The 27465-nt window shown below is 49.0% G+C and overlaps 1 protein-coding gene across 1 annotated transcript; it reads right to left on the bottom strand.

Moving 5' to 3' along the window:
* Positions 1 to 1402: 1402 nt before the first annotated feature.
* Positions 1403 to 26172, bottom strand: GGT1 (gamma-glutamyltransferase 1). Its single transcript, XM_053369015.1, has 13 exons — positions 26044 to 26172; positions 19678 to 19882; positions 19447 to 19574; positions 17259 to 17348; positions 14826 to 15018; positions 12859 to 13016; positions 12320 to 12469; positions 10850 to 10986; positions 9775 to 9959; positions 4998 to 5125; positions 4614 to 4726; positions 3936 to 4049; positions 1403 to 2499 (listed from the first exon to the last, which is right to left on the bottom strand). The coding sequence occupies exons 2-13, from the start codon at positions 19869 to 19871 to the stop codon at positions 2356 to 2358; spliced, it is 1734 nt and encodes a 577-aa protein (XP_053224990.1). The 5' UTR covers positions 19872 to 19882; positions 26044 to 26172; the 3' UTR covers positions 1403 to 2355.
* Between the last annotated feature and the right edge of the window lie 1293 nt (positions 26173 to 27465).

The raw sequence follows: 27465 nt of genomic DNA, 5'->3' as shown, positions 1-27465 counted from the left end.
CTCCAAATCTATACTATCCCACTGCTCCTGGGAAGATTCAGGATCCTGATTAGGAGCAGGGGGAGGGATAGGCTCCCACCATTTCTCCTCAGGGCCGCACGGTCCCTGACAAGGATGGAGAGAGTGGGGTTTCTCAAACTTTGGGGGGCAGGGCATCACAGGCCATTTCTTCTGGCTTTGATGCTGTCAGGGGCTCAGGAGCAGAAGCACAGGGGAGAGAGGAAATGGAGAGCGAAGGGGAGGAATCTGAGGGCAGCGTAGGGGAGTATGACAGTGACCCGAGAGATTCCATGAGCTTCTCCAGCGAATCAGAAGATTCCCAGAAGGGGGCGCCGATGGTCTGGGCAAGGGGGGTCCCAGGGGGGACGCACCAGAAACAAGGGGCCAGCGGGGACTCCCAAAGCAGCAGCGGGGGATCAGGACCAGCTTCCCCACCAGAGCGTAGTGGGGGGGAAGAGTCACATGTGTCAGGACCAGCGTCTCCTCCAGCGGGGAGAGAAGATGAGTCAGGGCTGACCACGCCTCCATCGGAAAGTGGGGGAACGGAGGAGAGGTCAGTTCCAGCTAGCCTCCCCGAAGGGGGGAGCAGTGACAGCAGCAGTGCAAAGGTCAGGAGGAAGGTTGCAGGCTGGGCGCACGCGCCAAGTTCAAATGTACAGGCGCACGAGACAGCAGGAAACCCGGATTGGGAACCAGGTCCTAAAGCCCGCCGGAGGGAGGGGGAAGATTCAGGGGACTCAGTGTCAGAAGAGTCTAGGAAGGGCGAGACCCCGACGGACAGGCGGAACCAGAGGAGGAAAGAGCAGAGGAAGAGGTGGAGCAAGGCTGGAGTCTTAAACTGGTGTCAGGGGGGAGGAGATTCAGACGGAGCTTCAGCGGTCTAGAGTGTGAGACGTAGAGCTGCACGCTGCGGCTGTGGAAGTGAAACTGAACTTCAATAAAGACTTTTATACTTAACAACGAAGCGGCGTTGGTCCTTTGTGAGCTGGGACCTCGGGCAGCTCTGACAGGTGCATACACCTTCCGATGCAGCAAAATATGTACAAAAACATTTGGGGGAGGCCACCATTAACTGTGAGCCACCCCAGGTGTAATGACGCCATTCTTTCTTCAGGCGTTAAACTGAGACCTGGCTAACCTTAAAAGCTTTTGCCATCTTTACACAAACCTTCTTCATTATTAAAGTCAAAAAATGGTTTTCAGCTGAGTTGCCCACAGTGCTCCAGCTCTCTAGTTGACAGCCCCAGTCCCACTAAAAACCAAAACCTTCTTCACAATGCTCTTGGCTTTGATGGGCCTCTTTAAGTTTTCCCAAATGAAACAGCTGCTGCTGTTTCTGCAGTCTTATTTTTTTATAGAACAGTAGAAGGAGAACAGACGCTTGGGACTAAAGAAAAGAAAATTCCAAGTAAAATATTCATTTTTATTGTTAGAAGTTTGGCCAAAGACAACTTGTCATCCTCCTCCAGATGACTTTGCAAGGGGGCAGGATCTAACCCTTTGGCATTGTCAACATCCCCAGATATTCCCACTGGGGGGGAAATCCACATATAAAGGCATTTTGGTCTGAAAGCTGTAACCGTCCAACACTAAGAACAAAACAACATTTTACTAAATGTGGTGGACTAAGATTATACCTGAGAACCAGTTAAAAAATTTTTTAATTATCCTAATTTTTAAAAACCCCTGATGTTTGGCAGAGTGTTTACTTCCTGAACCAGCAGCTGAAGATTCTCTCCACTTCTGTTAATGCTTTTCAGTTTCTGAACGCATCAAAATCCACCACAGTTCAACGACCGCTCAGTCAACTCAGGCAGACCAGTTTAAATGCTGTTTTTTGTAAGATGTGAGACATTGCAGCTGAGGTGACTGTTCTCATTGCAATCCTTTCCCCCCTTTGCTCCTAAGTTAATCAGGAAGACCCTCAAATCCATCCTATTTATTTGGTGAAGATATCTGACAGGCCAGAAAATGGTTTAATTGTGGTGATGAGAATGAAGAAGAAGATAACCCTCGCTGCCTCTCATAGATCTTTCCTCAAGTGAACCATTTCAGACCAGGGCAATTCTCAGAACATCATCCTCATGCAAGCAGGCCCTTTCGTGGTGGCTTTCTCCATTCGTCATAACCAATATATGAATTTCCTGAATTTCCTTTAATGCCATGATGACTCGGGCAGTATAGATCAATGGTTGGAGGTACTTCCTGGTTTCTGAAACATCTCAGAGGCATGGGATTTGCTGCTGATGTGTGATCCACCACAGCACAGTACAGGTGGACTTGTTTCAGTGGGTCGCCGGAAGAAACTGATCGATCTGCAATTATGTCTGTGATCCGTCCAAACTTGGAGCCAGTTTAGTATCCTGCAGGGACTCCCCCCTTCCGAGAGTCTGAGGCAGCTGACCAGCCTTCTTCTGTCCGCAGGATGGCCTGGACCACAGCTCCCCTGCTGGTCCTCTGAATCTCATGTCCTCTCTTCTTCAATCCATCTTCTATTTCCTGGACACAGAAAGCAGATAAACACACTCACCAAGAATCTGATTTGACTCCTCTCCCCCTTCCCCGCCCAGCGGTCCTCTCTGTTGCCGGCAGTGGCTGAGCCTTGCCTTCCTCAAGATGGCAGCCTCCAGATGTTCTGGACTACAACTCGGAATCACAAGGCCATGCTGGCCAGCAGGGGATGATGGGAGTTGTAATCAGAAACACCTGAAGGGCACCAGGTTGCGGAATGCAAGGCTAGCAGGTGCCTCTGTGGTCAGAGAGCCCTCTCTCTCATCCTAGGTGTGCAAGAGGATCTCCCTCAGCTCCTGTCAAGAGGGTCTCAAGTGGGGTGGGGGGGCAGGGGTGAGGGGTGGTCTGCTTTGGACCTTGGAGAGCGCCAGCCAGGCAGTGCTGGGCTGGCACTTTTTGACTTCTGTGCAATGCACATACGTCATCTATTTATTCAACAAGCTATAATGTAATTCAATATATTTTGTATAATAATAATGATAATAATTTATATATTTAATCAACAAAAACCTCTAAGTGGTTCACATATAAAGCTCTTGACACTTGAGGTGTGTGTTTTTAGGCCCTGCTTTGTTTTTATGGTTGCAAGTTGTTTTAAATTGTTTTAAATATTGTCTTTAATACTGTTGTCTGCTTTAGGACCTTATAGTGAAGAGTGGATAATAATAATAATAATAATAATAATAATAATAATAATAATAATAATACACAATAAAATATTAATTAAAATATCAATAAAATCAGACTATATATATATATATTGCTGATTTTATTTTGATACCTTTTCTGTCAATATGTTTTTGACACAAAATGTATCAAAATAAAACCAGCAATATAGATATAGATACATAGTAAAATTGTATATTTGTGCATGTGAAATAGCCTCCTCCCCTGCACCCATCTTCCTGGGCATCTGGTAAAGGTAGAGTGCCTTGGCCTATGGAGGTTCCATGGCCTCTCGAAAAAACCTAGAATCATCTAAGATGGTGGCCACCTCCGGATCTATACTGTTCATTCACTGTGCATGGTGTGAGCAAATGCACGCCGGCAAATGGGCAGGCCAGAACTGGGATGTCGAATGGCAACCTTTACCTCCTACCTTAAACCTTTAACTACACTGCTATAGTCTGTGAATTTTCTTAAAGTGAGCAATATCTGGTCAGCCCTGAAAGCAGAAGCAGGCAAGGGCCGTCGTAGCTGCTTCATGGTGGAGCAGCTGCTTTGAATGCAGAAGGTCCCCATTTCAATCTGCCGTCGCAGCATCTCCAGGTAAGGGCTGAGACTATCTCCTGCCTATCAGTGTGGACAGTGCTGAGGAGGATGAACCCCAATGGCTGGACTCAACGGCCCAAGGCAGCTCCCTGAGCAGACCTGATGTTCTCAGTTCTTCATTCCCACCCTTCCCCTCTTCGAGGCAGACCGACCTGCTCCACCTCATTCTCCAGGACAGTGAGGGAAGGGAAGAGCTGGTTATGGATGCGAGGCTCCTCCACCGCCTCCTTAATGTTGTAGCCGAACCAGAGGGAGCGGAGAATGGTCTGGATGAGGAGAAAAAACAAGGCACCCCATGTAGACACGCAAACACACAACCGTTCCTAGAATGTAGACTCAAAGCAGCTCTCTGCCCTGTGTGGGAGACCCTCCCCTCATCCACCTCCACAACACGCCCAGCAAAGGCACTTCAAGATAGCCCCAACCAGGCTGACCTGGCTATTTGCTTTTCCACCCTCCATTTTGTTTTACTCCAAAGAGCTCAAAATGGCGCACCACCTTCTCCCTTGAGGGGGAATGGCCCCCAAGTCACTCAGAGAACAACATGGCCAGCTGGGGGCTGGAACTGGGACCTCACCAACTCCCAGAGCCCTCCCAAAGAGGTGATTTTAATCGCTAATGCCTTGCACCACCATGAGAGACATGACTCCACCACCACCCCATGTCTCAGTCCCCTTGGCTTCCAGACTAGGCCTCTTCTTCCTCTCACCCATAGTTCTGGGGCAGCAGGGTCTCCTCTGCTGCAGGCCTTGTGGCTGCGATGGACCGCCCAGGGTCCTCCCCTTGCTCCTAAACCTGTTTGGCTTCTCCTCAGCCCACCAACAACCTACCAATGCTGTCGCTGTGGTGATCTTTGTTCCTCCAGAAGCACCGACCACCATCCGGACCTTGTTCTCCTTATCCACTAGGATAGACGGACACATGGAAGAAAAAGGACGCTTCCCTGTCAGGGAGGTGAGCAGTTAGATGGGTATTCCCAGGCCTCAGCCTTGCTAAAAAGCCCGCTTACCCACCAGACCTTAGTAGGAAATCCAGAGGTGAAGGAGACTTGGGGCTGGTGTGGGCCAGAGGGGGTTTGCAGTGTCCTTCGGCCAAGGAAGAGGGGAGGCAGAGAAGAAGCGGCCTGCCCCTTGGGCAGGACCACCAGCCAAGCTCTTGCCTAGAGAGTTGGCCAGAATGCAAAGCCCCCAAGAGAGACACCCAAGAGGCCTTACCTGGGGCGATGAAGTTCGCCACAGACGGGTGGACCCCAAAGCCGTTGACGATGTGTGGGGAGCTGAAGTCATCCATCTCGTCATTGAACAGGATGCCGCTCACCGGAGAAAGGACGTCTGAGCCAAAGCTGAGCCGGACAAGAAAGACGACGTCAGGTCCAATGGTGGTGGAAGCAGGAAACATGGGCTCCAGAAAGAGAGCTACCTCAGACAGAAGCTTGTGGCCAAGGAGAGCCTAAAGAGACACATGTGGTCTAAACCACTGAGCCTCTTGGGCTTGCCGATCAGAAATTCGGCGGTTCGAATCTGCGCGACGGGGTGAGCTCCCTTTGCTCTGCCTCAGCTTTTGCCAACCTAGCAGTTCAAAAGCATGCCAGTGCAAGTAGTTAAATAGGTACCACTGCGGCGGGAAGGTAAACAGTGTTTCTGTGCGCTCTGGTTTCCATCACAGTGTTCTGTTGCACCAGAAGCGGTTTAGTCATGCTGGCCACATGACCCGGAAAGCTGTCTGTGGACAAAGCCGGCTCCCTTGGCCTAAAAGCGAGATGAGTGCCGCAACTCCATAGTCGCCTGTGACTGGACTTAACCGCCATGGGGTCCTTTTTACCTTACCAGCATCACCACCTCACACACAGCAGTTTGGGACACCTGCGCACAAAATGTGTGCTTCTGAGCAGCCCATGCGCCAAAGAGGTCCATGTGCCAGGGAACCGGGCCTGCGTCTGGTCCCTCCTCTGGGCTCTTTGGCAGAGTCACCAAACCTGTAGGATGGTGCTTCCCAAACCTTTTCAGGCCACTGTCCCTTTGGTTCCATAAACTCATCCCCTGTGCCCCCTACCCTCCTGCACTCCACTGCTGCCCTCTTGCCTCTTAGTCCCTCTCCCCAGGTATTCACCCCCCACCCCGGGGAGCAGCATGACACAATTTGGGAACCACTGCTCTAGATGATGGAGGAACAGCCCATGGCAAGGAGGACTCCTTAGCTACCGTTCATGCCTGGGCCTTAAAAACAGCTCTTGCTCCCATCCTTTTGTAGTTACGAATGTAAGTCCAAAGCTAAGGCTCATATATATATATATATATATATATATATATATATATATATATATGAGAAAAGGAAGACATTAGTATCTCAGAAATGCTGGGAAAGTTTAACGTTCATTATCAGGTTATACTGATTTCTCCAATGAAAATAGGGACGTCCTATTCCATAATAAGAATTTTATTATTTATACCCCGCTCATCTGACTGGGTTGCCCCAGCCACACTGGGCAGCTTCCAACACATATAAAATATAATAAAACATAAAATATTAAAAAAACTTCACTATACAGTGGTACCTTGGTTTAAGTACAGCTTAGTTTATGAACAACTTGGATTAAGAACGCTGCAAACCTGGAAGTAGGTGTTTAGGTTTGTGAACTTTGCCTTGGAAGCAGAACATGTGTCACTTCCTGTTGAGTGTGTTCCATTTGTAAATTGAGTCACCCACTGCTATGGGAAAGCACACCTTGGTTTAAGAACGCTTTGGTTTAAGAACGGACTTCTGGAACGGATTAAGTTCGTAAACCAAGGTACCACTGTATAGGGCTGCCTTCAGAGGTCTTCTAAAGGTTGTATAGTTACTTAGCTCCTTAGCTTGGGGGTCACATAACTCCATGACCAATAAAAATAGGGACGGCCTACCATACCCTCCAACATTTCTCTGATTAAAATAGGGATGGCCTAAGGGAAAGCTGGACATTCTGGGATTAAATCAGAAACTGGAACGGCTTCTGTAAATCTGCGACCATCCCTGGAAAATAGAGACACTTTGAGAGTCTGTAAACATTCATCCTTTCCAGCATCTCTAAGATAAACTATTCCTTCTTCTTTACATCATTGGATGCTTCCTGTTTTGTGTGCTACAAACATTCCTCCTGCGTGGGAAAGGATTGGATGCTTAGAAAAAGAGGCTCCTATGTGCACCTGCAAACACTCAAGAGCCCGTGATAAGTTTTACAAAATGAACAGAAGCGCCTCTGTCCTTGGAAGCAGGTTTGCAGAGAGGGGAGAGAAATCTGGCTTTGATCCGAGTACCTAGAGGGTCTGATTCTTCAGGAAAGTACAAATGGTTTGTGTTTGTTTGGCTGGGTTAGGTTGGGTTTGATTTCTCCACCACCAATATAACCCAGTGCTGACACCATGTGGAAAATGTTCCATCTGCAACTGCTGTTGGTGAAAGATGTAACGGGCAAGTTTTTCCTCCAAAACCATAGAATCGTGGAATTGTAACAGTTGGAAAGGGTGGAACCCAAAGGGTCTTCGGGTCCCAGTAAGCAGATCAGTTCTCCTCCTCACTGCTCCTGACCCAAAGAGAGCTCCTGCGTCTTTAACAATTCTGTGAAGATCAGAATTCTTCCAGGTGAAGTATTTTCTCCCAGACATGGAGCTGCAGTCAGTGCTGGATTTTGTTGTTGTTTAGTCGTTTAGTCGTGTCTGACTCTTTGTGACCCCATGGACCAGAGCACGCCAGGCACTCCTGTCTTCCACTGCCTCCCACAGTTTGGTCAAACTCATGCTGGTAGCTTCGAGAACACTGTCCAACCATCTTGTCCTCTGTCGTCCCCTTCTCCTTGTGCCCTCCATCTTTCCGGGGAGTCTTCTCTTCTCATGAGGTGGCCAAAGTATTGGAGCCTCAGCTTCAGGATCTGTCCTTCCAGTGAGCACTCAGGGCTGATTTCCTTAAGGATTTACGTATAACCTAATCAAACTATAGCTTCGGGCCCCATTCACTTGGGAGCCCCCCAAAAAATTAGAGGGGAAAAAATTGGATGTACATTTCCAAAATATAAGATAAAAAAACAAATAAAATAAAACCTACATACAGCAACAGTGTTTTGTGTTGTGTATGGACCTGTTAGGTCCATAAATTACCATGTAGCATATATTCAACACAAAAAACAGCAGCAATTTGTTGTTGACAAAGGACAGCTGGACGTATAAAGGGTCCCATTACCTTCAGTAGCTTAGGGCCTCATCAAACCTAAATCTGGCCCTGGCTGCAGTGACAGCCAATTCTAGCCTAAAGGAGGCAGTGGGCAACTCTTTGCTTAGGAAAAAAAAACCTTCTCCAGGACAATATAGGGCTAGTCTCCATACTGTATCACTGTCTAAGGTACATATCAGATTGAGGTTTTTCTGGATAATGTGGATTAACTAGATCAGGGGTTTCCAGGAGTCCACAAGCTTCATTCAAGTTGTCTGTGGATTTGTGGATAAAGGCAGGAGATGGCCCTGAATCCATTGCACTAAATATTTATATTGATTTTTTAACAGTGTTTTAATTGCTTCTCTTACCGTATTACGCGGAATACAACAAAATACACTGTACAAGAAATAAAAGAAGCAATTAAGGTGCCATTTTAAATTGTGCAGTATCTAGGACAACACATTGTTTTTAAACAGAGGTTGAAACAAAGGTTGGATGGCCCATCTGCTAGGGAATCTTTAGCTGTCATCCCTGTCATTCATAGATAACCCTTCCAACTCTACAATTGTATGATTCTATTATTACAATAGCAGGCAGAAAAAATCGTTCTGTGGTCCGCCTAGGCCCTCAGCAATGCTAAGTGGTTTTGGGGGATTGGGGGGAATTTGGGAACCCCTGATTTAGATCTAGGTAAAGGTAAAGGGACCCCTGACCATTAGGTCCAGTCGTGACCAACTCTGGGGTTGCGGCGCTCATCTCACTTTATTGGCCGAGGGAGCCGGCGTACAGCTTCCGGGTCATGTGGCCAGCATGACTAAGCCACTTCTGGCAAACCAGAGCAGCGCACAGAAACGCCGTTTACCTTCCCGCCGGAGCGGTACCTATTTATCTACTTGCACTTTGACGTGCTTTCGAACTGCTAGGTTGGCAGGAGCAGGGACCAAGCAACGGGAGCTCACCCCGTCGCGGGGATTCGAACCGCTGACCTTCTGATCAGCAAGTCCTAGGCTCTGTGGTTTAACCCACAGTGCCACCCACGTCCCTTCATGATTTAGATCTGGTTCAGTCCATATCCAGACATAAAAAAGCTTTGTTCCCCTTGGATCCTGTGGTGAGGGTCTGTCCGTACCCTGGGAAAGTAGTGTAATCCATCAATGGGTGGGGAAAGACTGTCATAGAATCACAGAATTGTAGAGTTGGAAGGGACCTTGAGAATCATCTAGTCCAGGGGTGTCAAACGCAAATTCATCGGGGGCCGCATCAGCAGTTTGGTCACCCTCAAAGGGCCGGTTGTATCTATAGGACTCAATATGCGCTCAATATAAAAACAAGTGGAGGTTTCCTGAATGCATGTAAAGTGGAGGTTTCCTGTGTAGAACGGCCGGCGCCGCTAGAGGGCAGACGTTCTCTGGCTTGTAGGCTGCCGCGCATGCGCTGAAGAGGCGGCTTTCTTGTGTCAAAAAAAAAAGTGAGAATAAAAGGTGAAGGCTGGCAGCCGGCGGCTACAGGGGCCACATGATGAGGTCTGGCGGGCCGGATTCGGCCCGTGGGCCTTGTGTTTGACACCCGTGATCTAGTCCAACCCCCTTGCAATGTAGGAATATTCAGCTGTCCCATACGGGAATCGAACCTGCAACCTTGGCATCATCAGCACCGTGGTCTACCCAGCTGAGCTATCCAGGCTCCTCTGAATTAATCCTTCCCCCACAGCCCGTTTCAGCAGAAGCCAATTCTCCACTGCAAGTTCCCATCCCAGCCACCGTTGGCAGAGTCCCCTACATGGGAAGCAATGCTCAGAGCTCCTACAATTGGTTGATGGTGCTGGTAGCAGCCACAGCGCTCCCATCTGCGGACACCACAGAGAGATGGGATGTCCCAGAGTCGTCCGGAGTGTAATATTCTGGCTCGTAGTAGCTGACTTCATGGGTCTCATCAGTGATTTTGGCCCACAGCTTCTTCGAAAAGTGCTCCGAGGTTATGTTTTCGATGATCTGGATGGAAGGAGAGAAAGCAAAGGCAGTGGCGGGACCTGACTTGGCAGTGTGGGATATTTAAAATGCAGTCAAACCAACCATTCATGTTTTGCTAGATGGGCACATGACAGGAGCTGAAGGTTGCAGAGTTTTCCTGTAAGTTCGCTGGAGAGAACTCTGTGAGAGACTGTGCCCCCCTGACATGGAGAGGGCATATCTTTATTTTCTCCTACCTGCCTGGGCACAACCGCTCTTTCCATCTTTCCCCACCATGCCAGCAATGTGAGAATGCCCACTCAGTCAGAGCTCCAAACTCAGACCACGTTTTAAGCTAGACCAGGGGTCAGCAAACTTTTTCAGCAGGGGGCCGGTCCACTGTCCCTCAGACCTTGTGGGGGGCCGGACTATATTTTGGGGGGAAATGAACAAATTCCTATGCCCCACAAATAACCCAGAGATGCATTTTAAATGAAAGGACACATTCTACTCATGTAAAAACACACTGATTCCTGGACCATCCACGGGCTGGATTTAGAAGGCAATTGGGCCAGATTCGGCCGCCGAGCCTTAGTTTGCCTACCCATCAGCTAGACTTAAGTATGTCTTTGTAATCAAATAACCGCTTTAAGCCCGCCTGAACAAAGCTGCTGTGCCAGTTACGTTTCAGCAAGTATTCTGAGTAAATGATGTTGTTTTTTTACAAGACTTGTTTGTGTGGTTACTGTTTTAAGGGATCGCACGCTGCTGAACTCACAAACGTGAGGAAGGAAGGATAACAGCTCATAAATATATCCTCTCCTAGCTTTGAGTCACATCCCAACAGGCAAAACGATTGAAAGCTGCCCTCTGCCACTCAGCTAAATAAGCTCTTTTATTCCTCGGATATTACAGAACAGCAATGGACTTACCCCGGCAATGTTGACAAATGCAGGGTCCCCCAGTAAAGTCCTCTTGGCGTAAGCAAAGCGGAAGGCCTCAACAATGCGGTGGTAAGTCAAGACCTTTTTCTCCAGAGTCTCCACGTCGCTGCGGGCGAAATTAAATTCTGCCAGAGAGAAGCAAAGGTTCGGCATCAGACAGGTGAGCAGAGCCCCTGCCACAGCTGAAGCTGGCAAGGGCGCAATTTGAGCCAAACTGTTATGTACTGAAGTTCTCACCCTGGGCCAGCAGGGGGATACTGTGGATAGTAATGCAAATAAGGGATCGAAAGTGACGTTCAGTGACTGGATAGTTTTAGAAAATTGTTACAGTTACGTTGTACTGGAGCTCTATATAAGCAGGCTGACTGAGCTCTTCAGTTCAGTTCAGTTCTGGCCTGTGAATAAACAAGAGCTGTTTGAAGAATCGCTGTGTCGTCTGATATGTTCACCCACAACCTAACAGTTGGGGTGTTGGGGAGAGAGTCCTTGAGGGAGGGGGCATGGCAGCCAGTCAGCATATCCTCACTTGGCCACATGCAGTTCTCTGGGTGACCTTGGGCAAACCTAGCTGTCAGGGGACTGCCATCGGAACAGGGGAGAGAGGCAGGGGGGCCGTTGCAATATAGAAAGCCTCCGAAACTCCTGAGGAGCAGTTCCTCTTCCAGCGGTGGGAAAAGCCATACCTCCAGTGGAGAAGAGAGGGAAGGAGCCAGCCAAGTGAGGAAAAGGCTCAAGGATGCAGCTGAGAGGCCCAGCGCCTCACCTTGCCCGGCTGGCTGGCCAGGAGAGACGCACGCCACTTCCGTCGCCCAGCTTGCGCAGAGGGGTGAAACGCAAGAAGGGGAGGAGGAGGCTTGGGGTGCCGAAGTTCTTATGTTCGGGGAGAAGCCGGAAGGGGCCACTCCCGGATTCTGCAAGTGACTGAGACGGACATGAACTTTGTAGATCTGCGCTGTAAATAGTTTGCACAATAAAACTGTTATGTACTGAAGTTCTCACCCTGGGCCAGCAGGGGGATACTGTAGATAGTTATGCAAATAAGGGATCGAAAGTGACTTTCAGTGATTGGATAGTTTTAGAAAATTGTTACAGTTACGTTGTACTGGAACTCTATATAAGCAGGCTGACTGAACCCTTCAGTTCAGTTCTGTTCTGGCCTGTGAATAAACAAGAGCTGTTTGAAGAATCGCTGTGTTGTCTGATATGTTCACCCACAACTTAACAAAAACCTGTAAAAGACAGGTTGGAGTCCTGCCTGGTGACTCACGAGCAACCACCATCAGCATCTGACACTAGCCTACCTCACAGGGTTGTTGAGGAGATTAATTTGAGATGGGGTGGGTGGGAGAACCATGTATGCCACCTTCAGCTCCTTGGGGAGGAAAGGTGGGATATAAATATGACAAACAAGTAGGCATTTTTAAGCCTCTCATGCCTAAAGAGATGGAGAAAGCTTACCTTTCATGATGTTGAGTGCCAGGGCCAGCACAGCACCACTAAAGGGGGCATTGGGTGCAAACATGGTGAGCTCTCCTATGTGGACCTTTAAAGGATTTTCATCTAGAATCGGCGTGTAGTCTCTCAAGTCGTCCAGAGTGATGTTCCCTCCTGGAAGAGAAGATGGGGACAGGGGTCCCAATTGAATAAAATATTTGGGGGACCCAGCCAGATAAGCCCCGCCCCACATAATTGACAACTGGACGCGGGGCACGCATGCCATTTGAACGGCAATGCCCATCAACTTTTGGGTGGGGCAAAGGAATCTCAGACCCAAGGAGTTGGCTCCTGTGATCTGGACTGAACCAGAGCTCCCAGGATGCCTTGGCATGGATTTTAAAGGCTACACCCCTGCCATGGGTGGCAAAAACAATCGGTGTGTATAAAGGAGAGGTGGCTAGTCCATAGGACTGCCAAGCTGCCAGTGAGCTTTTCATGGGGTTTAGAAATGGCAGTGGACCTTTCCCATATAAGCCCTCTGCCACATCCAGATTTCTCACCTGCTGCTGCGATGTCGGCTATAATTTGCTGAGCTAAGCTCCCGGTATAAAAGGCATCTGGACCCTCCTCGGCTAAGATCTCGTAGGTGCGGGCCAGGTTGGGGAGGGTGAGAATCTCATTCTCCTGGAGAACTTTCCCGTCTTTGCAGAAGACCGCACTGGTGGGGGAGAGGGAGAGGAAAGACAAGGAGAATTGGCCACATGGTGGTCTTGTAGCATAGCTGTCAAGCGTCCCTTATTTGGCGGGACAGCCCCTTATCCCACCACCATGTCCCGCTGCTGTCCCTTATTGATGATGTCCCTTAAATAAGCTACTGAAGGTAATTGGGCCCTTTCTATGTCCAGCTGTCCTTTGTCAACAACAAATTGTTGCTGTTTTTTTGTGTTGAATATATGCTATATGGTAATTTATGGACCTAATAGGTATCTAAAGCCATTTGCACGCAACAAAATATATATTTTATGAAAGTAATTGTTGATCCCTTATTTTGGCTGCTGATCCCTTATTTTCGAGGCTGCAGGTCCCATATTTTCAAATCTGTAAGTTGACAGCTATGTCTTGTAGTAAGGTTAAAGCTTACTGAGAAATGATATATAATGAATTGAAAAGGATGTTCAAAATAACTTTTATAAAAAACAACAACCCAGAAGCTTTTCTTTTGGGAATTATAGGGACAGAACTACCTAAATTGTATAGAAATTTATTGATGTATGCTACTACAGCAGCAAGAATGTTACTTGCCCAAAAGTGGAAAGAAGCAGAAGTCGCAGGAAAGGAAGAATAGGTACAAAAACTTACGGAATATGCAGAAATGGCGAAACTTACCAGAAGAATAAGAAATCAAGATAACAAACTTTTTATAAAAGAATGGAAATGGTTTATTGAGTATTTAAAGATAAATTGTAAACAGATAAAAACATTAGCAGGATTATTGTAATAACCTGCAGTTTTATAAGAGTAAATATTTACAGTAGATGAATAAATGAGCAAGTTAAATGAACTTGGATATGCAGAAGATATTACAAAATAAATGTGAGGAACAGCAGAAAGAGAGGGAAGGAAGACAAATTTTGAAATGTTAAATGGATTGTAAAATGAATGAAATGTATAAATTTGAAAAGTATAAATAAAAAACTTTTTTAAAAAAGGAGAGTTGGCCACATGGGTGCTTGGGTGCTAGCTCACATGGCAGCACAGTAACCTCCTAGATCAGCGTTTCTCACACCTGGGTCTCCATATGTCTTTGGACTACAATTGCCATCATCCCTGGCTAGCGGGACCATGGTCAGGGATGATGTGAATTGTAGTCCAAAACCTGCTAGGGAACCCTGTCAATGGAAGCATGTTGAGGCAGAAGGCAGCACCGTGGGCAGCCATATTATGCTGGGACTGATGGGAGTTGTAGTCCAAAATATTTGGAATGGATCAGGCTGGGGAAGGCTAGTGTACCCTTTCTTCAATACAGATACTGAACACCTAAAGAGGGCCCAACTCTGCACATGTTCAGGTGAACTCTGCACGTTGACTTGGGAGTAGGTGGGGTGAGCAATGGCACCACTTGTTGATCTGCCTGAGGAAGCAAAATGTCTGGTCAGTCAGACTTCCATAGAAAGGCCTTTGAGCCTAAAACATGAGACATGCTTTGTTGAGAGGCTACATCTCTTCAAGGGTTGTTTTCTGTGGCGTTTATTAAACTGCAATGAATAACTCTGATGACCTAAATGAGAACAGAGTGAGCTGGCAGCCTGTGGAGCAGATTTGGCCCCTGAAGCCATTTCATCAGGCACTTGGCAGCCGTGCCAAATTCCAGCCAAGGTACGGCCAAAAGGTTTGCTGACAGTTTGGTGGCCTCCTTTGGCTCTGATCTCCCTGTGAGGGAGCCAACCCCATCACTGCTCCCTCAGTTGAGCTCCCATTGTGCTTTTGACCTCCCCGTGCCACAGAGTGCCTTACCCCCCAAACCTACCACATGGACGGGTTGCTCTCAATCGCTTCCTTTCTATATGCCAGGGCTCCTGCCAGGCCTTTCCCAACTGGGAAACCCTTCCGTGCCAGTTCGATGCTGGGCAGAAACAGCTCCTTCCACGCCAACTTGCCGTGCCGTTTGTGAGCCATTTCATAGCCACGGATCTCTCCCGGAATTGCAATGGACAACCCTCCTGGAACGGGCAGACAGAGCAAGCAGATCAATACACCATAATTGGAGAGCAGAGAGCAAGCAGATCAAAATTCCAGTATCTGAGGGGCAGGGACCTTTGTGGAAGCTTTGCCTCAGGGCAGCCCACATTCAAAGGGCTGCGCACAACTCCCTCTTTGCACCTCAGGGAGAAGGAGGTGAGGTGAGGAGAGGGGCACCTGGGGGCCAAGATGGGCTCCCCTAAATCGCTGGCTCATGAGAGGAGGAGAAGGCGGCAGTCTGGGCCCTTGGGTCAGTGCTGGGGACCCCAGCAAACTTCTGAGTGGCATTCAGGGGGCTGGTAAAGATTAGCCTTCATAAAAGGACTTGGGGGTACTCCTGCAGACCTCTTTAAGGTGGCCAAAAGAATAAGAATAAGAATAAGAATAAGAATAAGAATAAGAATAAGAATAAGAATAAGAATAAGAATAAGAATATGCTATTTTTACCCCGCCCATCTGGCTGGTTTTCCCCAGCCACTGTGGGCAGCTTCCAACAAGAGATTAAAAATACATTAAAACATCAGTCATTAGAAACTTCCCTAAACAGGGCTGCCTTCTAAACGTCAGATAGTTGTTTATTTCCTTGACATCTGGTGGGAGGGCGTTCCACAGGGTGGGCGCCACTACTGAGAAGACCCTCTGCCTGGTTCACTGCAAATTCGCTTCTCACAGCAAGGGAACCACCAGAAGGCCCTCAGAGCTGGACCTCAGTGTCCGGGCAGAACAATGGGGGTGGAGACGCTCCTTCAGGTCTACTGGGCCGAGGCCGTTTAGGGCTTTAAAGGTCAGCACCAACACTTTGACTTGTGCTCGGAAACGTACTGGGAGCCAATGTAGGTCTTTCAAGACCGGTGTTATGTGGTCTCGGCGGCCGCTCCCAGTCACCAGTCTAGAAAGTGTTTGGGATGTATTAATTAGGTTAGAGCCCAGGCAACGGAGTAAGGCCTGGTGGGATGCAAACCAGACAAGGGCACCCCATGAACCAATTTAAATCAAGGCTAGCAAAATGCTAAGTGTGTACAGTATTAGGTTCATCAGGCATCTCCTGCTCCTGAACCGTGCCAGCTGGTCGTTATAGGAACAACTTTTAGAAATAGGCTCTTGAGTTTTGGTTTTCCTCTTCCCTCCCTGTCACCTTTTCCTTGCGTGTGGTATCTCCCCCCAACCCGGTTGTAAGGACTGTCTTGTTTTGATTGCATGCAAGCCACTCTGAGAGCCTTTCAGGATGAAGAGTGGGGCACAAATACTCTAAATAAACAAACAGATTGATTTCTTGCCCTTGGTGCCATCGTGCTTTGCACAAGTTTCCCAGGCAAGGTAGTGATTTTAGGTAGTTGTGGACTCTGCTTCATTGGAGTTTTCTAAGCAGAGACAGGGTGGCCTTCTGTCGTGGATGCTTTAGTTGAGATTGCTGTACTGCAGGGTATGGGCTAGATGACCATGGGATCCCTTCCAGCTCTACAAATTTTATGATTCTATGATTCAATAGATTAGTGGGAGACTTTTTAAAATAACTGTAAGATGGAGCTTCTTACTCATACTCTTCTTTGGAGAAAAAAACATGGCACAGCCCAGATAATTCAGTCTGAAATTCCCAGGTGACAGAAAAACTTATTTATGTATGCAACAACTGCGGCCGGTGTTTTGTTAGCCCAAAACACTGAGGTCCCAACTAAAGAAGGATGGCAACTTAAGTTGACAGAATATGCACAACTTGCAGACTTAACATATGGAGTAAGAAAACAAGAAGAACACATGTTTAAAGAAGATTGGAAAATGTTCACTGAATAGCTGGAAAAGAATTGTATACACCTGAAAACGCTGGCAGCCTTAAGATAAATTCAACAGTGTAAATAAGTTTGGATAGATGCAATAGTGGAAAACAGATTGGTATAGTTTTTGTAAAATACGCAGTGATTTAAGATACATAAAATGAATCTTGGAAAGAGAAGGGAAGTCATTGACATCTTAAGGCTGTAAAATGTTTATATGAAATTGTAAAAGAGAAAATTTAATAAAAATTATATACATATTTTTAAAAAGACATGGCACAGCCTGAGCAGGAAGGTCAATTTTTTTGGACTCAGGAATGGAGGTAGATGAGGAGCATTTAGGACAACTTCAGGGACACCTTTACCTACACCACAATACTCTAGAGGTGCCAACCTACCTGGATCCCAGCCTGCCAATAACACCAATGAAGGACTTCCCATCCCTTTACCTTTCTTGGACAGCTGTGTGTCATTGCCAAACATATCCCGGAATGCATTTCTTGGCGCCGTTTCCCTGGCATTGATGACTTCCACTTTCCCTGTCGAGAGGCAAAAAATCTGTCTCAGCATCTTGTCCACAGATTGTCGGGGGAGTCAACACAGTGATGGATCTGGCCAAGTCAGAAACTGGCACGCTCTAGGATCACATCTCTGCAGTGCTGCTGGCTGGTTCGCACATTACGTTGAAACACAGGGAGGGGCAAGCTGTTTCTCCAAGCATGTACAAGAGTAGGTGTGGAAGTGCCCAGTTGCTGATTTGTACAGCTCAATCATTGTGTACACACTGACAATACACTTGTTGAACTTTACAGGTGAACAATTCAACAGCAGGAGTGGACAACTCAGCTCTTTGTGTTGAAAGCTGCCTACCACTGGTATTGTACTTTGGAAATGTTACCTTCGGAACATGGATGGCGCTGTGGTCTAAACCACTGAGCCTAGGGCTTGCCGATCAGAAGGTCGGCGGTTCGAATCCCCGCGACGGGGTGAGCTCCCGTTGCTCGGTCCCTGCTCCTGCCAACCTAGCAGTTCAAAAGCACATCAAAGTGCAAGTAGATAAATAGGTACCGCTCCGGCGGGAAGGTAAACGACGTTTCCGTGCGCTGCTCTGGTTCGCCAGAAGCGGATTAGTCATGCTGGCCACATGATCCGGAAGCTATACGCCGGCTCCCTCAGCCAGTAAAGCGAGATGAGCGCCGCAACCCCAGAGTCGGTCACGACTGGACCTAATGGTCAGGGATCCCTTTACCTTTACACTGCAGGGATATCCATGCTGATTGTCAGTCTCAATGTTACCTTATATCTAGAGTAACCCACACTCAGCAAGCTTTGTTATCCCATTCCTCATTATTAGGACTGCTTGGTAAAGCTATATTTACTTTGTAATCAGGGTGGGTGCAAGACGCCCTAAATTCCGGATCAAGTAAGTGTTAGAATTTAATTAAGCTTTGTATGTTAAAACTGGCTGCTAGACCTGTGTGTGTATTTGAGCTGTGTTCTAAGGGCTTCTAACCCTAGGGAATCAACATGTGTCAATAGCTAATTAAGCCAAGCTGATGCTTCCTGTGGTGTGTCAAAAGCGAATTAAGCCAGGACTAGCTTTCTGTGGGTGGTGGGACGCAGGTGGTGCTGTGGTCTAAACCACTGAGCCTAGGGCTTGCCGATCGGAAGGTGAGCTCCCATTGCTCAGTCCCAGCTCCTGCCAACCTAGCAGTTCGAAAGCACGTCAAAGTGCAAGTAGATAAATAGGTACCGCTCCAGTGGGAAGGTAAACTGTTTCTGTGTGCTGCTCTGGTTCAGCAGAAGCAGCTTAGTCATGCTTGCCACATGACCCAGAAGCTGTCTGCAGACAAACGGCGGCTCCCTCAGCCTATAGAGCGCAACCCCAGAGTCGTCCGCAACTGGACCCAACGGTCGGGGTACCTTTACCTTTACCTTTAGCCTTCTGCAGGAGGCAATAGCCTGGAGATAAGGAGTGATTAGAACAACAAAAGATCAAGGGGAAATTTCATTTGCAAATGAGTAGGTTCTCTCCCCCCTTTCCTCAAATGAGACTTAGCTTTTATGTGTTTTAGGATTGCAGTTAGGAGTTATAAAATGGACATAATAAGCAGCAGGCGGAGTGACAGTCAAAGAGCATCATTTGAGAGCAATGGTTGGTGTCTACTTAAGTCCAAGGGTGCTGTGGTTATAGGAGAAGCCAGAACCTCTTGAGGTGTGAATGCCACAAATCCCTCCATCATAAGCTCAGGTTGTATAGATATGTAAATAAACCATATATCATAAAGACACCACAGTCTCCCCTGTGCCTCATTCCCAGAAGGAAACTCAGACCTTAGGTGAGCACACCTAGAACCCCTGGAATTTCAGAGATTTGGGTGGTGTGCAACATATTTTCAAGAAAAATATACCGAAGCCTGGGGGGTCTCTGGTGGCCTCCCCCAGAGCTGGTGCCCCTCCAGTTTCCAGACTACAATCCCCATCAACCCCAACCAGTTGCCTGGGGCTGATGGGAGTTGTAGTCCAAAACATCTGGATGCACCCAATTGGAAAAGGCAGCCTTAGCAGCTGCCCCAGGCAGGCAGGCATGTCTTGCCACCCCCCATGGCAGAAAGAGCTCCCTCTGCCCATCCTTACCATCCGCTGTAGAAATGGTGAAGACGAGCCCCCCTCCGATGCCCATGCTGTGGGGGTTCATCAGGCCCACGCAGAGGAGAGCCGCAATGGCAGAATCCACGGCCGAGCCGCCCTTTTGAAGGATATCGCTGTGGAAGACAAAGCCTTGTCACAGCCCAGCAGGCAGGGGCAGCGTTCCTCCTCACTAGGCTTCCTGCCACCTTGGGGGGGGGGAGGGAGGGACCTGCCTACCTGCCCACGACAGAGCAGGGCCCTGCGTCTGTGGCCACGGCGGCACTCTTGTAGATGTGTCCATCTTCTAGGGGAGCAAAGGATGGCTTAGAGCGGAGCCCAAAGAAAAGGCCAACAAGAGCCGCGAGGAGGAGGAGCAGCCCAGTCAGGGCCCCGATCTGCAGGCGTTTCGAGTTCAGCACCAGCATCTTCATTTTGGCCGTTTCTGAGGAGAAAACGAGGGGAGCTCAGAATAGGGCAAGCAGAATTGTCAAGGGGATGGAGCGACTCCATCTTATTAACTATTAGGTTTGAATACTGCCCCTCTACTTGTAGATCTCAGGGCAGTTCACAACATAAAATTACAATATAAAAAGACAAAACGCATAATACAGTAGAAAGAAACCAATAATCCTCCCTTCCACAAACACATTTAAAAGGGCATTGGGTGCCAATCAGTCCAAGGCCTGGTTGAAGAGGAAAGTTTCCCCCTGGCGCCTAACTAAAGGTGTATAATGAAGGCGCCAGGCAAGTCTCCCTGGGGAGAGCATTCCCCAAACGGGGAGCCACTGCAGAAAAGGCCCGTTCTCATGTTGCCACCCTCCAGGCTCTCATGGAGGAGGCACATGAAGAAGGGTCTCAGAAGATGAACACAGAATCCAGGTTGGTTTATATTGGGAGAGGCGGTCCTTTAGGTATTGTGGTCCTGAACCGTATAAGGAAAAAGATTAGAGAATAGATGAGTAAGAGGAAACATAGCAGAAGTTCATCATCAAGTTATGCCCAGCAATGGAGAAAGTGGCTAGAGAATTTTTTTTTCTCCTTCTCTCATCAGACTAGAACTTATTTTCCGACAGGGAGTCCAAACCATCTTCAGCCTCCCTCTTGCCTGAAATATTAACAGTGGACTACATTGCAGGGCTGTTGTAAGCTGTTCTCTCTCTCTTTCTCTGATTCAGCCCAACTCCCAACCTGCATTAGGTGTCTGACAACTCTGGACAACCAGTTGGAATCTGTCCTGCAGGATTCAGGGATGATCTTAAGGATGCCGGATACCACAAGCCACTCTTTGCCAGCCGCAGTCTCTTCCAGACTGTGGAATGGAGCCAATTAATTGCATTAACTGGGGGAAGTGGCATAGCTCCACATCAGGAGGTCCCAACTTCAGTTCCCAGTGGCATCCCTAGGTAGAGCCTGGAGAACCACCTGTCTGAAACCCTGGAAAGTCATCGCCAGTCAGTGTAAACAATGGACCAATTGTCTGACGGGATAAGGCAGCTTTCTCCACCCCCTGCCCCCAAACTGGTATTTCCAGAATTATTTTTGAAATATGCACGCAGTCCAAATGAGCAGAGAGTCTCCGCTTCTGGGCCCAGACTTGTGGGTAACCTGAGCAGATCCTTTCACTCCCTGGCAAGTAAAGTTCTTCTGCTCTCGGGCAACTGGGCAGAGCACAAGGACCCTTGAAAGCAGACAAAGGCAACCTTTGGCACACACCAGGAATTAAACCTGCCTTCCTTGACTGTGATTTCCTGCCCATCTCTGCGCTTGATCTGTTGGCAAATAACCCAGCCTTGTCAAGCAGACAATCCACATTTGTTTGTGCGTGTTCTTTGGTTTGTTTTAAATTGTTCTATTAGATTTTTTTATGTTGTACAATCATATGTTTGTAACCCTCCACTGCACACACCCCAGGACCTTGTGGCGAAAGGTTAGGGTCAGAAACCTCTTAAATAATCTAAATAAGTTTCCTTGGCCGTGGAGCAGCAACTTTGGGGAGATAAACAGAAAACCATGCAGGGAGAGGGGCAGAGAGGCTCTTTGCCATTTGGCCACGTGTAAAGGGCATCTTTAGAGGGGAGATGGAATACCTGGAAAGGGTTGCTTATATGCATTTGTGGCCAAGGAGTGGTGGCAGGTGATCTTAATATAGAAGGCTTTGGAAAGAGTTTCTTCACACAGCTCTCTCCCCCCCCCCAAACAGTAACAAAGAAAATCTGTTACTTATTGGTGAGTGTAAATATATCACATATGAGGTTTTTAATTAGGCTTGCTCTAGCAGACAAGTGGATTGGACAAAAACATAACACACATGGAAGACAGAGCCAGTGTGGTGTGCTGGTTAGAGTGCTGGACTAGGACCTGGGAGACCAGGGTTCAAATCCCCACTCGGCCGTGAAGAAGCTCACTGGGTGACCTTGGGCCAGTCACTGCCTCTCAGCTGGACCTACCTCACGGGATTGTTGTGGGGCTTAAATAAGATGTGGGGTGGGGGGTGGAGGGTGGGAGGAGAAGCATGTATGGAGCTTCTTGGAGGGAGAGGTGGGAGATAAATGCAATAAACAAAGTACAGTGGTACCTCTGGTTACATACGCTTCAGGTTACAGGCTCCGCTAACCCAGAAATAGTACCTCGGGTTAAGAACTTTGCTTCAGGATGAGAACAGAAATTGCGCAGCGGCGACACAGCAGCAGCAGGAGGCACCATTAGCTAAAATGGTGTTTTAGGTTAAGAACAGTTTCAGGTTAAGAACGGACCTCCGGAACGAATTAAGTACTTAACCCGAGGTACCACTGTAATAATAAATAAAACAGGGTCCATGGTAGGGTTACCGGACATCCCCGGTTCCTGGGGACAGTCCCCGGATTTGCAAATCTGTCCCCGGGAAATGTGGCAGCAGCAGTCTCAGCAGCCCGGAGCCAGCCTTGTAGCGCTGTTGGCTCTGGCTGGCTTCAGGAGCTGCTTGCTGGAAGTCCCTATATGATGTGTTGTGCACAAGATTGTGCACAATCATATGAGGACTTCCAGAGAGGAAAATGGCGGGCACCATGGCAGCGACCAGTTCCTGAAGCCAGCCAGAGTCACCTGCGTTACCAGCCTGGCTCCGGGCTGCTGAGACTGCTGCTGCCACTGCTAAAGGAGAACTGGGGACATCCAGTGGTACAGATCTCCTGCCCTCTTCCCCCTTTGTTTTGACTAATCGGGGGAGGCTCAGGAGTCACGGCCAGCTGGCCATTGCCTAGTTTTTTAAAACTCTGAGCCTTTATGTTTCCCAGGGTGCGAAAGAAGGGCTTTGCACCTTTATACAATATGCATGTGTGCTTGGGCCCAGGATCTTTTGCCTCACCATCCCCACTACTGACTCCCTGTTCCTACTCAGCTTAAAAAAAGGGGGGGCCCAGATTCACTGAAAAAAATCTGGTAACCATAGTCCATGATGCTGGGGGCAACCAGGGCCAAAATGCACCTCTCAGCAAGGTGGTGCTTGTCCCTTGCGGTGGTGGTGGTGAGCATTTGATGGACTTAATTCTAGCACCAGAGCCCCCATCACTTTGCATGCTCCAAGATGGACTCATGGTTTTGTGGGGTCCCTTACCTGAGGCTTCCAGGCTGCTGGTAGTGAGAAATGGCTGGCTCTCATTCTTGCCTGAGGGGGTGCTATGCTGTTCTCCCTTGACTGCTCCAGTGGGAGAGGTGCCCAAACTCTCATGCTGGAGTTCCATTATGCCATTGCTGGGGCGAGATTGGCCTGCGCCTGAGACGCACCCGACTCTAAGCCAGCACCTGCCTGTCCAGCTTAGGCCCTATTCTGTCTGCCTAACACTGGTCTAGATCTCCAGTGGGACTGAGCAGGTGTCTCTTACTCTTGTGCAGCTTTGGATTGTTCTGTCAGGGCTTGCACAGGGTTAGGTCTCAGCTACGCCATGCAATTCCCCTTTCTAATGGGATGCCACAGCCAGAGGTTGCATCAGGAGCATTGCCTGCCTGTGAATGAAGCCAGTGCTTCAAGCTTCTTTGCCCCCTTCACCAATATGTTGTAGGGCTCCAGCTCCCATCAGCCCCTGCCAGGATGGCCAGTGGTCAGGAAACATGGGAGCTGTAGTCCACTTATTGCTGGATGGCTGCAGGGGACCCACCTTTGGCCTGCAATATGCCTGGGGCTCCAGAGGATTGCAAAGGTCTTGGGGCACCTTGTTTGTCATGGCACCACACTCTGCATAATGGATGGTTTGATCTCTTCTAGAGCTTCCTCCTGACACTGGCTAGGCCATCTGAGTCCAGTGGTGGCGGCAGCATTGGCAATCCAAGGCTTCTTCTGGGCAGGGTTTGACCCACCCATGCCAAGGGAAGCTCTTTCCTGGCGACTAATCCACAGAGCCTAGGACTTGCCGATCAGAAGGTCGGCGGTTCGAATCCCCGTGATGGGGTGAGCTCCCGTTGCGCGGTCCCTGCTCCTGCCAACCTAGCAGTTTGAAAGCATACCAGTGCAAGTAGATAAATAGGTACCACTCTGGCGGGAAGGTAAACAGCATTTCTGTGCACTGCTCTGATTCGCCAGAAGCGGCTTAGTCATGCTGGCCACATGACCCGGAAGCTGTACGTTGGCTCCCTTGGCCAGTAAAGTGAGATGAGCGCCGCAACCCCAGAGTCGGCCACGACTGGACCTAATGGTCAGGGGTCCGTTTACCTTTACCTTTTTACCTCAAGGCAGGCCTTGCAAAAAGCTTGCTTCCTTCACATGCAAGAGTTGGGGGCCCCAGTCTGGCTCCACACTGATTGGGCAGCCTCTGTGTGTTTGTCAGAGGGGCATCTCCCTTTCTGCAAACAGTGGAGGTGAAATCACATCATCTGATGCGGCTCGCAAGCATCTGAGAATCAGGAGGAGCCACAGGTGGGTTTCGGTTCCGAATGCCATTGTCTGTCTGTCTTAGGGAACAAATGCTTCTTGGCATGATACAGTGATTGGCATTATCCATTGACTCAGCTTGGCATCAGAGCCTGTGATCACAGCAGCTAATCCTGGCTTAACCAGCACCCTCCAAACTTGCCGCATGCACAGCGGACAAGGAAAAGGGGAAGATTGAAACGGTTTCCTGCCAGTAAACCTGGCTTCCCAGTGAAGAGGCTGTCAGAGGACAGAAGTCCTGGGAAGGGACAGAGCACCCCACCTGCCTTCACCTGACGTGTGGGCACAAGTGCAGGCCTTGACTCTGTGGGCAGCAGATGCCTCCAGGGCACTAACCCTCATCTCTGCTCTCAGACGCAGCACTCTTTCTTTCTGTGGGACCCCAGTGAAGGGCGAGAGACGTTCCCAGGAGTCTGAGCCTACCAGGACCCCTTGTGAGCCAGTGTGGTGTAGTGGTTAGGAGTGGTGGACTCGTAATCTGGTGAACTGGGTTCGATTCCCCGCTCCTCCACATGCAGCTGCTGGGTGACCTTGGGCTAGTCACACTTCTCTGAAGTCTCTCAGCCCCACTCACCTCACAGAGTGTTTGTTGTGGGGGAGGAAGGGAAAGGAGAATTTTAGCCGCTTTGAGACTCCTTCGGGTAGTGATAAAGCGGGATATCAAATCCAAACTCTTCTTCTTCTTCTTGTCTCCCAACAAAAGCAGTGGGAATGAAGGCGCCCTGCAAGTAGGGTAACACTTTGTCTCTCTCCCCAAGGCATATACCCTACATGGGCTGCAGTGCTTTGAGGACGACATGGAAAAGGGAATCTTCTTCTGAAGGGGTTTGCAGGACCCCTGGAATACTCGTGGGGTTTGGTTTCAAAGCATGCATGGCCACTCCTGAGCCTGACTGACAGGAAGGCATTTCTGAGATTTACATTAAAGGCGTTGATCATTCAGGGAAGGCAGGCAAGGCAGCAATTATGACTCAGGGATCCTCGGAGCAGCTCAGACATCAGCTTCGCCCCATTGGAGCCAACATCGGCATGTTTGGGTGTCTGGCTGGCTGTGGAGAAGACGAGGACTACCTGCCCAGGTAGGACCACCTGAGGGGGTCAATTTGCTCCATCCTCCTTCATCCTTTCTGAACACAGGGAAGAACTGGCATGCTTGTGGCACCCAGAGCCCTAGAAAGGGCAAAGGCTCCTCCTGATCTCGGAAGCAGCCTTTGTTTTCAACTGCCCAAGGTCCAAACAGTCACTTTCAGCACTCTCAAGGGTCTGGCCAGGCAGACTGGGGACCTTCCCCAGCTCCTTGGAGAGGCAGAACCTCCTCACCCCACCCTTGTGAAAGGTGCCATCGGATGACTGCTTGAGAAAGACAAGCTCAAAGTCCTCAGGACACACAAGAACACCCTTGGTGTGGAGCCCTGGAGCCCAGCCAAGAGGAACTTCGCATACGAAACGAGAAATGTTTATGCAGATCCTTTGGCTCCCTAGAAGAAATCATGGTGTGCGCGGATAAATAATGACCTGGCTTTGAAGGAGCCAGAGAAGGCAGCGTCCCTGAGCCTGCTTATCAGGATATTTCAGCGTCATTAAATAAAGCAAGTTTTATGTACCTGAAAGGGAGACAGGTCTCTCTCTGGCTCAAGGGAGAGACAGAGGCCGCCTAAGCCACTCTTTCCCCTGGCCAACGAGGCAGTCGTGTTACATACCTTTGGGGAAACTGAGGCACTAGCTGGGGCTGGCTTTGGAATCCACAGAGGGATGTTTGCCTGCTCTTCGGATCTTCTCCTGCAGGGATTTCGGTCCGTTAGGTGAGGCTGAGCAACAGCAGGTGGACTTTATAAAGGGGAGTGGCCAGAGAGCGAGCCAGACAGGGAGCCAATGGCGGGGGGGGGGGGGGAGAGATCCTACCAGGGTGCCCAGGGTTGCATTTGGAAGGGCTGCCCTCTCTTCCTCTCTTTGTGCTCACAAATCACTCCACTGCATTCTTCCTCTGTTAAATTGCTCATTAGAATTGCAAATGGATCTCTTCCTCTGTCCTTCTGTTTCTTAACCAGGGGAGGCTGCAACTGTTCCAGACAGGCACCTGGATGTGGCGGAGAGCTGGATGGAGGGTGGACAAACAGAGACCAAATCAGGGTGAGATGGAGACTTCGTGGGTGAGCTGTTCCCAGGCTGGGGAGTTTACTTCTGGAGGGGGGCTGCACTCCATCTGGAAAAACAGGGATGCAGTTTGGGGATTCTCCCACCTCCATCTCTGTCACTGGTGGTAAGCTCTGTGGCAAAGCTGGCCCGTTATCAGCTTAGGCTAATAATAATAATAATAATAATAATAATAATAATAATAATAATAATTTATTATTCATACCCTGTCCATCTGGCTGGGTTTCCCCAGCCACTCTGGGCAGCTTCCAACAAAGTATTAAAATACAGTGGTCTGTTAAACATTAAAGCTTCCCTAAACAGGGCTGCCTTCAGATGTCTTCTAAAAGTCTGGTAGTTGTTCTTCTCTTTGACATCTGGTGGAAGGGCGTTCCACAGGGTGGACGCCACTACCGAGAAGGCCCTCTGCATGGTTCCTTGTAACTTGGTTTCTCTCAGTGAGGGAACTGCCAGAAGGCCCTCGGCGCTGGACCTCAGTGTCCTGGCAGAACGATGGGGGTGGAGATGCTCCTTCAGATATACTGGGCCGAGGCCGCTTAGGGCTTGAAAGGTCAGCACCAACATTTTGAATTGTGCTCGGAAACGTACTGGGAGCCAGTATAGGTCTTTCAAGACCGGTGTTATATGGTCTTGGCGGCCGCTCCCAGTCACCAGTCTAGCTGCCGCATTCTGGATTAGTTGTAGTTTCTGGGTCACCTTCAAAGGTAGCCCCACGTAGAGCGCATTGCAGTAGTCCAAGCGAGAGATAACTAGAGCATGCACCATGCTGATGAGACTGTGGGCAGGTAGAGTCTCAGCCTGCGTAGCAGATTGAGCTGGTAGACAACTGCCCTGGACACAGAATTGACCTACACCTCCATGGGCAGCTGTGAGTCCAGAATGACTCCCAGGCTGCGCACCTGGTCCTTCAGGGGCAGTGTTACCCCATTCAGGACCAGGGAGTCCTCCACACCCGCATGTTCAAACAT

This window comes from Podarcis raffonei, chromosome 16 (genome assembly GCF_027172205.1).
Source record: "Podarcis raffonei isolate rPodRaf1 chromosome 16, rPodRaf1.pri, whole genome shotgun sequence".
Lineage (NCBI taxonomy): Eukaryota > Metazoa > Chordata > Lepidosauria > Squamata > Lacertidae > Podarcis > Podarcis raffonei.
This window is presented reverse-complemented; position numbering and strand designations above follow the sequence as displayed.

What these genes read in the sequence shown, in the direction of transcription:
- GGT1 (XM_053369015.1), bottom strand. Translation starts at nt 19,871, where the DNA reads ATGAAGATGCTGGTGCTGAACTCGAAACGCCTGCAGATCGGGGCCCTG. An exon ending in CCCTGCTCTGTCGTGGGCAG is followed by an intron (nt 19,575 to 19,677) that starts GTAGGCAGGTCC and finishes TGTCTTCCACAG; the next exon opens with CGATATCCTTCAAAAGGGCG. An exon ending in TGGAGAATGAGGTGGAGCAG is followed by an intron (nt 2,500 to 3,935) that starts GTCGGTCTGCCT and finishes TTCTGTGTCCAG; the next exon opens with GAAATAGAAGATGGATTGAA.